The sequence below is a fragment of the Centruroides vittatus genome, unplaced genomic scaffold (genome assembly GCF_030686945.1).
Source record: "Centruroides vittatus isolate TY-2023 unplaced genomic scaffold, ASM3068694v2 contig_751, whole genome shotgun sequence".
In the NCBI taxonomy this organism is placed as follows: Eukaryota; Metazoa; Arthropoda; class Arachnida; order Scorpiones; family Buthidae; genus Centruroides; species Centruroides vittatus.
Genome location: NW_027122488.1, coordinates 245716 through 257279, shown reverse-complemented (window position 1 = coordinate 257279; position 11564 = coordinate 245716). Strand labels below are relative to the sequence as shown.

The 11564-nt window shown below is 31.8% G+C and overlaps 1 protein-coding gene across 1 annotated transcript; it reads right to left on the bottom strand.

The window, feature by feature from the left end:
• Nucleotides 1-4849: 4849 nt before the first annotated feature.
• Nucleotides 4850-6511, bottom strand: LOC136981306 (uncharacterized). Its single transcript, XM_067277604.1, has 3 exons — nt 6239-6511; nt 5265-5389; nt 4850-4952 (listed from the first exon to the last, which is right to left on the bottom strand). The coding sequence occupies exons 1-3, from the start codon at nt 6426-6428 to the stop codon at nt 4866-4868; spliced, it is 402 nt and encodes a 133-aa protein (XP_067133705.1). The 5' UTR covers nt 6429-6511; the 3' UTR covers nt 4850-4865.
• Nucleotides 6512-11564: the final 5053 nt, after the last annotated feature.

The window sequence follows — 11564 nt, the reverse complement described above, 5'->3', positions numbered from 1 at the left end:
TATGGCAAGAAACGTTAACTCTTAATTCATCATTTTGTTTTGTAATTTAAATAATTTTTTAATTATTCTAAATTGATTTTAAGCTAGAACTGATATGAATATAAAAATCATTCAGTTGCTTTATTCCTTAAGTCCATTTTATTACTTAAATGTGAGTATTAGAATAAGATTTTGATGACTAATTTTATTCATTTTTGACTTTATCTCAATAAATACAGCATATTAAATTGTCAAATAGTTCAAATAAACGATCAACTTTTTATTGGGATGCAATTTGAAAAAAATTGTTGACCTGGAAATTTCCACTGTAATCCGTCCATCGTCTGTCTCCAGAACGGAGTTAGATACATGAAAATCAAGACCAGATCTGGAAAGCTTAGGCAACAGGCGCCGATTACGAACTTCCGATCCAAATCGGAAGTGACGTTATTTCAATTCAAAAATATTTTTACCGAAAGGAGTAAGATAGATGACTGGCACGACTCCATTGCTAACGAAAAAGTATGATTTACGGGAGCACGACACTATAGTACTAATTTGAGGTGGCGAGCATAAAATTATATTTTAAATTAAATAAATTTAAAATTGCAGCCAGGTATTGTGACCATGCACAATAAATAAATGCTCATTTTAAAATTAATTTTAGAAATGTAAAATAATTTTCACCGAATATGACAAATCACTAGCTAGGTAACAGAATTGTTTATAATGTGTTTAATTCTCTCTGTCCTTTGGGTATATAAAAAAAAGGATCTCAGTGTCCATTGTGGCTGCAGCTAGGTTTATAACAAAGGAAATTGAGTGACGAGGGATGGAGTCTAATATTCCGGACAAACTGCCCGTGAGAAGTTGTTGAGGTTTGACCATTCAATTTGATTTTGGATCCGCAGAATGACAGAGTGACATCTTAACTGCGTCAGTAATAAGCCTGTAATGTAATATTGGGTCTAAATTACTGGAAAACTATCAGTAATTTAGATACAAATATATTATTTCTAGTATGCTACTTGCATACGACATTTACAAATGAAATTTGACAATTCCATTAGCTGGCATTAATAAGACGACAATAACCAACACCAGAAGAAATTGAAAGAAGAAATACAGCCTTAAAAATTATATTCATGACAACGCTACGCGAAAGTGGAATCAACAATGGTTGAGCAGTAAAACTGGTATAATAACTTTAAAAACTTTATTTTCCTAGTGTTGAATGCAGGTTCTCATGACCACTTAGAGTTTGCTACTGCTCAACTACTTACTGAGCATGATAATGTTAGAAGCTACCTGGGGATGTATAACCGGGCAGAAACTGCCTCTTGCTATTGCTCTACAGAAAACCTAGAACCGTCGTCCATATGATCTATCATTGTCCAATTTACGATAAAGATAGACTTATTCTGAAATTAGAAATCTTTACGCTAGGTTTCGGGTGGTCATGTCCACTCGATAAGCTTGTTCAGAAGCCACTGTTTGATGCTTTTTACCAGTGGCGTGCCGTCATTGGAAGCGGTGGAAGCGCCGTATCCACCTTCCAATGACCCTCCCTTGTATTTTCTAAAATATAAATTTTCATATTTTAACGTACTTTGAATTAATTAAAATTAATATTTTATTATAACTGCATTATGTATCTTATTAAAAAATTCTATACTATATATGAAAAAAAACGATAAGATTGCTATTGTATATTCGAATGTTAGTGGCGGAATGGAAGCGCTTCAGAGACAGCTTTCACGACGAGAATAACTGAATGTTGTAAAGCAGCCAGAGGGCATTGGCGCATGCACTTTACAGAGCACCAACCTCAGCCGGTTTAGCTGGTGGAAACTATACACGTGTAACGCTTCCAACGATTCTATCCCTTAGCCATCTGACTAAGTGAATTGTTTAAGATTTAAAAAGTAAAGAGTATTCAATGTTATTTTTATGTACGTTTTTTTGCAAAGTTATTGATATATTTAATTACAGTATAATTAAAAGAAAATTATAATTATATTGACAGATTTTCAGACATAAAATCTTTAGAATTTTTATCACTTTTAGATGTTTTTCATAATATTAAAATTATTAACAATTTTTCCAAGCGTGTTTTAATTCTTTAAATTAAATAAATTTTATGGGAAATTTTTTGATTTATCTAAATTACGTAGTGAATCGCAATATTTATATTCGTGTCCAGACTATATTGACAAGTAACTCTTAGACATAAAACATATAATTAATGTCGATCCGAACAAAGACGTACTAAAAGAATTATATGATTTAATATCATTAATTTTTATGGTACCATCTACCAGTGGGTCTGTTGAACGCAGTTTTTCGACCACGGAGCGAATTCAAACATTGGCCAGGAACACTCGGTCGGAGAAAAAATTGTAGTCGCTAGCGTTGCTTTCGATAGAAAAAGAGCTTTTAAATACGTTCATGGAATCGACGATCAGCGACTTTTATCATAAAGTAATTAACGACTTTGCGGAAAAAATCGCCGAATAGAATTAGTTTATAAAAAATTAAAAAAACAAGTTTTTCTATCATTGTTTGTATCGTATCAATTTGTATTATGTATGTATTATTTGTATTTTAGAACTAAAATACATAAATTGTTTATTTTTGTCATTTCCAGTATTTGTTTAAAACTTTTATGGAAATGTCATATACCGGACAGGTCTGACCCGTCATGAATGACGCGAAAAAACGGTTAATTTAGAGAAAAATTTATTAGTTTAAAAAAAACATAGGTAAAAGTCGTTTTTAGTCGGACACCCGTTGTTTATATCAAACTGCCAGGCAGAAACCACAAATCGCGGAAGGAAGTCGTCCTATGATCGGTGGAAGATCGAATTCGTCTTCGATTTTGACTTTTCTCACTCTCCAGGTAAGAGTCTCGTTACGTTTAGTAACGAGGGACCAACCACTCGGGAAGCGTGATTGAGGGAGAGCGACCAATCAAAATGGACGAAAGAAAGAACGGAGATTGATATAATCTCCGACAATCGAGGACACCTGGCACTCGGTTAACGTTCCGAATAACCAAAACGCCGCGTGTCAACGCGCAAAAAAAAAAAAAAAAAAAAAAAAAAACAACCAGTTTCTCGTCTATTGTGCCAACCTGTAACCCGTGCCACTTCGGACTTAGACCGTGTCCCCGACTCAAATGGACGAAGTCTCCCCGTGCCTTACAGACTTGTCAACGCCATTGTCCCGGGGCCACCTTCGATCGACCATCGAAGAACCACATCGACGCTCAGGACGTCCGAACGACTGATTGTCCTAAAGCAAACTATTTTGTACATAGTATATGTTTATTTTATGTTAAAATAAACGGTTTTTGTCAGATACTTGTCGTCTTTCTCTCTACAGCCACCACCCATGTACGAATGGACCCTAGACCATTACTGACGCGCAATTAACTGATTGCCCCTGAAAGTCTGCTTCTTACAGAAACACAGCTTCCCTATCATCAAATGTCACGGCACGCCACTGCTTTTTACAATTATGTTCAAAAAGTATGGAAGAAAAGACTATTTATAATTTATAATTTTTAGTTTTACATTTTAATTTTCACTAAAAGCCGAATACTAATTTTATGTTTACATCATATATTTTGGTTTATGTATTCTTAGTGTTATACACCCATAGGAGTGGTGCACTTATTCTAATATAAAACACAAAGAGAAACGACTACACGGCCTTTCTCCCATGATAAAAAATGTGATTGTGCTAGCGTTATTTTTCTCTCACGTCACACGAGATGGCGTTAGTACAACGAGCGTTCTTAATAGAAACCGCCAAATTCAAAACTCCACCACTCAACGAGATCAAAAAATAAGAATATTACATAAGACGAGATCTGTTTTACCCTACCCCTGAGTAAGAAATCGTAATACTTGACCCCCACCAACCCAAAATATCTTACGTAATTTATGGATGGCCCCTTACGTTAGTAATACCTAAATAACGGCCAGCTTTACATAAGTCTTTCCGAGATTCATTCCTCTTGGCAGATCGCTCACGTGTTGCATTACCGTAACCATCTAATCTAAACTAATTCTAACGAGCGATTTATTGTGACATCGTCACAATGTTGTCACTTCTTTTACTGGTGCACATCATACTTTTCTTGTTAGCAATACAGTCCTGTCGGTCATCTATCTAATTTAGTTGGGGAAAACTTTTGAATCGAAGTAACGTGATTTTCGGTCCAAACCGGAAGTTCATATATAGTTAATATGGACTTCCTGTCCTATGCTTTCCATATTTGGTATCGATTTTCATCTATCTAACTCCTTTCTCGAGATTAAGGAAGGACAGACATCACATCGTGGACAGAAGAAATTTATAGCCTATAAATGGCGTAGCGTAGTGGGGGCGGCCTGCCCCGGGCGGCACTTACAGGGGGCGGCGAAATTTTCCTCCGCCTTGGGCGGCTGACACCCACGCTACGCCGCTGTGTAAGGAGTAAATATAAATTAAATGTAAAGTATTACGAAATAGATATAATAAACATTCGAGTTATACTTTGTTAGTTTTAAAATTAAATCGTTCGAGGAATATAAGTAAAATTGGTGATATTTAAGACAGCAAACTTAAATGATTGCGAAAATACAATAAAAATAATACACCAAACAGAGAGAGATTTGTTTAATTTTATTATAATATTAGCTAATTTACAATATTTTTAAATTTTGTAAAATTTGTGATTTTCAAAATTTTAAAAATTATTTACTATATTTAAAGTAAATTTTGAAGAAAATAACAAAAATATATTATTGTTATTTTAATCAAGTGTAGCAATCACTACACGGCAAACTGTACGCATTTTCCAATCTGCATTTCCAATCTCCAATTCGTTCAGAAAAATATTACATTTTCCGTTTCAAGCAAGGAAAAAGTAAATTTCCAAACCTGCGAAGAACACGTCTGAACACGTCCACGCATCTTGTTACGCTCTAAAAAAAATTTAAAAGGTTTTCATAAATCAACAACAATAAAAGTCAATTAAATTATGTGCAAAATAAAATATGTTTTGTACATAATTGGTGAAATTAAAGCTAAAATTTTAGTTATTTAGATTTAAACACAATAAACAATTCCAAAAATAAAACAATTTAAACAAATTTTTAAAATACTAATTGAATCTTTTTCAAATGTTATAACTGTAATTAAATATATTAGTTTTTCAATACAGACGTATTAGAATGTGAAAATTTTGTTGCACGATTTTAATCAGATTTTAAATATAAACAAAAATATTTTCTCACTTCTTTTTCAGTTGGTGGCTTGGATTCCTCTTCGACTAAACATTCAGAGCCATCATATTTGATTTCTTCCAAATCAGTTTTATTTAAGATTTGGGTTGTGTCCTTTTCGTCTTTCTTGTGATTTTCTGAGAAATCAATTTTATAATTTAAAAATAAATCATTTATTTATTAAAAATTATAATGACATCATTACGTATACACCCAATATTAAAGAAAAAGAATAAGAATAAAATAAGGATTTCATTTTTAATGATGTTACAATCTTACAAGTGTTTTTTTATAGATTAACGGATTATTGTGTACTTCGTATGCAAAGAATTCTTCTCGACAATATAACTCTCTTACTAAAATTTAAGTAAATAATATTATATTGATAACAAGAAGTTCTTCAGTTCGTATATTTTGATGAATAAGAACTAATTTTATCGCCTACATAAACTGCAATCGTTATATCAAATGCAAATTAATTTCTACCTTACGCGAATAAATAAATATTACAAAGTTATGAATTATAATGTATGTGTTGAGATATTATCTGTTTATGGAATCATTTAATGTCAATGTTAACGCGACTTGAATAAAAGTTGATAAAGATTGAGAAATCAACGTCTTATGTGTTATATTATTAGTGTTTTATGATTTATTGTTTTTTAATCTTTTATCAATGTTTCATTGTGAGATTAGTTAGAACAGTAACAGCAAAACTAAGAAATTATTTTTCATTAGAAAAAAAATCTCTGTATACATCAAAGAAAGTTCTAAAACTGTTACTTCGACTTTAATTTCTTATGAATATAATAAACAATTAAAGCAAATAAACTTAAAAGACAGATGTGCAATTAATATCATGCCTAATAATTTATTTCAAATATTTCAAAATTACTTTCATACCTAAATAAAAGCGAGGCGAATGAAAATGTTGACTTTTACAAAGAGAAAATCAAACATAAAATATCAAATATTTGTGGTCTTACCTTCATTGAATTTTTCTAATTTGATTTCACCTCCTACGGCGTTTTCATTAATTTTTGAATCTTTTATATTTAGATCGATTTCACTTTCATTTAATTGAATAGCGACAATTTCATTTTTCGATATTTTTTGACTTCTATCAGATAATTCTTTAATCAAATTTTTTTCAATTATTTTTCTAGAAGTATCCATCGAAGATAATTCGTCTGCAAGGTTTTTGTCACTTTCTGCAAGCAATTTTTCACAAATTTCGTACGTTTCTGTTGTTAAATCAGACTTGTTCGATTCAGCATAAAACAGGAATCGACGTTGCACTAATTAATGCTAATTCACAGGTTTCATGAACTGGCGAATGATCTTGAACCATTATAGTATTTTGATCCGTAGTACAATCGTCAGATACTTTGTTTTCGTCTAATGTACCAGGAACTTCATCTTCAATTGACATGGTATCTGATTCCGTGCTATAATCAGTTTCGGACAAAACATCTTCATAGTCAAGCTCGTCCTCTTCATGTATTACATCACATACTAACGAATTTTCTTCCAGCTCCATAAACGCTCTAAATAACGGTCGTAGCGTAAAACCTCCATTTACAATCGATGTGATTTCTGCTGGCGACAATGCAGTTTTTGGCACGTTCTTCTGAAAAATGAGATTTCGAATTATTACTTCAACATTAAATGAACTTCAACCGAATAAACGTTTAACAGTTTAAATTAAACGAATAGCCGAATGGCTAAGCGAATTTAACGACATTCATAGGCATGTATATCTACATATACATAGTAAATAATTTTCTTGAATTTAACAGCAGGAGCTTAAAATGTATTTCGGAAACTAGTTACTAATGGTAGTATATAAGGCAAGAACTAGTGTTACTAATGGTAGTATATAAGGCAGTAACTGGTAAATGGTAGTATGTAAGGCAGTACCATTAGTAACTAGTGTTACTAATGGTAGTATATAAGGCAGTGTTACTAATGGTTTTATATAAGGCAAGAAAATATATTTAAAATGTTAACACGTTTTTTCATTTTTTGTATTGTATAATATGGTGATTTAGTGTTATAATGTTTAACGCGTATTTTGTAAAGTTGTCGACAGCTAAGAACGTGGTTTAAGTATTTTATTGGGTATTGTTTTTTAGTATTTTATTATTGTAATGATTCTATTAGCTTATGGATGTTTGTATGAGTCTTGTAGAATTGTCTATGGATGTTTGTATGAGTCTTGTAGAATTGTCTATGGATGTTTGTATGAGTCTTGTAGAATTGTCTATGGATGTTTGTATGAGTCTTGTAGTCTTGTAAAATTGTAGACCTATAAATTTCCACTATCGTCCATCTGGCTATCTGTCCTTCCTTAATTTCGAGAAGTTGTTATGTAGATGAAAACCGAGACTAAATATATAAAGTGCAGTAGCAGGAGGCCCAGGTTAGCCATGTAATTAAATTCGGTTCGGGGCGAAAGCCATTTGATTTCTATTCAAAATATTTCTCAGAACGGAGTTACATAGACGATTATCAGGAAAGTTATGATGTACAGGGGCAAGATACTACTAATTTGAGGTTGAGAGTTTTTCAAGTCGACATCGTTATTCACTTCAATTTATGATTGAATACGACACCGTTTCAATAACAGCTTTCACATGAAATTTATTAATAAATGTTTTCTTATTCTTATAGATATCGATGCTAATTATTAAAAAATATAATATAAAAGAATATCATATAAATATTAGAAATAAAAGGGAAAAATAAATAATGTACACTGAATTCCAATAAATATATTTTGAGTAATACTTAATACTATAATAACGTTGTTTTTATTGATATTCAATGTTTACATGATATCAGACATAAAAAAGTTTCTGAAATAATTTAATTTAATTTAAACTTACACTTGGAGATTCTTCTATAGCGTTGAATTTACTAAAAGTATCCTCATTTTTGCTGTTTGTAGTTGTATTTTCAGACAATTTTCTATGTTTGTCTTTTGTAAAGTCTTTCTGTGAATTATTAACACATTCTGCAAAACTGTTATCTCCCAAAGAAGTTTCAGGCATTTGACTTTGATTAGAGTTTTTCATTTCAAACTCACAAACTAAAGTAAAAAAAAAAACGAAAACGTGAAAAGTGATTCAGTAAAGCTTAGTTTAGGAGAATATAAGTTTTATATAATCATTAAAGTAAAATAAATTTAAGAAAAATCATAATTGTATAGCGTATATTGAGTCAGTATTTAAAAATATTTTCAGAGTTATTTAAATTTTCAGAATATCCAAGTCTTTTGTGTGTTTTTTTAATACTTTTAATGCACGGCAAAGTTTAAAACATATTTCTTTACATTATTAATATTATTGTAAAAAGTGATTACGTTTTGTTTCAAAATTTATCGAATGAATGAAAACCATAAAAGTTGTATCCATTAAGTTATTTGTAAATTCATTATAATAGTAAATGTTACTGAAGATATAATATCAATGATTATTTATGCAACGTTCAAATAAAATAGTTGCGTGTTTTGTAGCGCGTTATATCCAGAGCTCAACATAATTCATTACTAAATTTTGATGAAAAATATAAAAATCTATTAATTAATATATTAATCTCAAACGTTCGTTACAAACTTATAAGAATTCTAATCTGTAATTGACAGTTCATTTGTTTAATGTTAAATTCGGTGATTTGATGCTAAATTATTAACAAAATTTTTAAAATTTCTTTGTTTTTCCGAAGTAAATTGTCAAAATTTCTTGAATAGAGTATATTTATCAGTGAGAGAGTATCTATGAATATAATCTTACGTAACTAAGAAGGGGTCAACACAATGCTTATAATTTCTCATAAAAAGAAATAAGAAGGAAATCGTCGAGAAAAAACTTATGTTTACTTAATACTGGTATACGGTGCAATAGTCATACATATGGTTATATGATTATTTAATATCTATGCCTTACATATTTTGTTTATAAATCAAATCTGATTTTTTTCTTTATTATACATTGAAATCAAATGTGTAATTTACTATTTATATACTTTAAATCAGAACGTTAATTTTATAAAATATAGATCAATGGAAAGTTCAATGAATAAACAGTAAAGCAATTTTCTGCATTCTGTAGCCGCTGCAGAAGGACTTTATTCTGACGGTGTGATTTCCTGTTAGATAAATACTGTAATTTCGTAAACTATATCCAGTAATATCGATAAACAATTTATGATTTAAAAAATGGAGTAAATACACGATAACATTTTGAACAATGACGAAAAATGCTGAAATGTTGGAATTAAATTACGATTTCTAGATTAAACACTGAAACTATAATGTTTAATCTATAATTACGCTTTAATTTTCCTATAAATCTTCTGAAACGCCTAACTGCAAAGTCAAAACCAATTGTTAGCAGACCTATGTGAACAGCGACATCCAATGAGGTGAGGGCTCACAAAGTTCTCGATACATCTTTCTGATACTTATGCTATCAAATGTTTTGCTTTTTAATCTACTTTCAATTATTTAACTCAGTTGTCAAGACTTTCCAATTAAAGTTCTGTTATACAAATTCTGGCTCAATTGATTTGCAGATGCTAGCAACGACCTCAGAGATGTAGCCTCGTTTACCACTTTTCTGTCACTAGCTCTGAGAACAGTTACATCAAATATAGCTGTTCGTGTACTCACGTTAACATTAATCAGTGGCGTGCTGACCATGGAAGCTGTGGAATCACCGCTTCCCTTGTATTTTCCAGAATATAAGTAGATAATGTGCCATTATTTTCTAAAACATGTTCGTATATTTTTGTATAATGTCAATGTATCTATTTTAGAATTAAAATAAATAAATTGTTTAATTTTGTCATTTGCAGTATTTGTTTATAATTTTTATGGAAACACAACTTCCCGTCATCAAATGTCACCGCAAGCCACTGACATTAATATATCACTACCAAATTCTGAGGAAAATAATATTGATAAAATATACCTTTTTGTAGTTGATGAATCGTTTCTGATGAAAAGTAGTTTGGTTCTATTGAATTTAAAGAATTAAGAGCTGCTGGCTCATATCCAGGAAACTCTGTTGGTTCTTCGTATTCGGGAAGTACAGATGGCGTCTTTTCATCTTCAAATAACTCTGGCTCCAGACAATGTTCCAGCATTTGTGTTGGCAGCAAGGACTGCTGGAGTTCTGCCAGTGTTTCATACGTGCTTATTCCTGTTCGTAGCCAATTTTCAGTTATATCTGATTGAAGCCCACAATTAATAATTTCTGGGGCAGGCCAATGTCCGTTTAAATTTGAATGTGGCCCGTATCCAAAATTTTCTATAGCCAGCCATTGTTGATTTATTTCCGGTTGTGGCCAAAATCCAACATTTTGTGACTCTGGCCCATTATTATGCACATTTTCATATGGCCAATATCCATAGTTTTGTGGAGACGAACACTGTTCATTTATGTCCGGTTGCGGCGAAAATCCAACATTTTCTGACTCTGGCCCATTTTCATATGTATTTTCACATGGCCAATATCCATAATTTTGTGGAGATGACCACTGTTGATTTATGTCAGATTGCGGCCAAAATCCAACATTTTCTAACTCTGGCCCATTATTATGCACATTTTCATATGGCCAATATCCATAGTTTTGTGGAGACGACCACTGTTGATTTATGTCAGATTGCGGCCAAAATCCAACATTTTCTGACTCTGGCCTATTTTCATATGTATTTTCACATGGCCAATATCCATAATTTTGTGGAGATGACCACTGTTGATTTATGTCAGATTGTGGCCAAAATCCAACATTTTCTGACTCTGGCCCATTATCATGCACATTTTCATATGGCCAATATCCATAGTTTTGTGGAGACGACCACTGTTCATTTATGTCCGGTTGCGGCGAAAATCCAACATTTTCTGACTCTGGCCCATTTTCATATGTATTTTCACATGGCCAATATCCATAATTTTGTGGAGATGACCACTGTTGATTTATGTCAGATTGCGGCCAAAATCCAACATTTTCTAACTCTGGCCCATTATTATGCACATTTTCATATGGCCAATATCCATAGTTTTGTGGAGACGACCACTGTTGATTTATGTCAGATTGCGGCCAAAATCCAACATTTTCTGACTCTGGCCTATTTTCATATGTATTTTCACATGGCCAATATCCATAATTTTGTGGAGATGACCACTGTTGATTTATGTCAGATTGTGGCCAAAATCCAACATTTTCTGACTCTGGCCCATTATCATGCACATTTTCATATGGCCAATATCCATAGTTTTGTGGAGACGACCACTGTTCATTTATGCT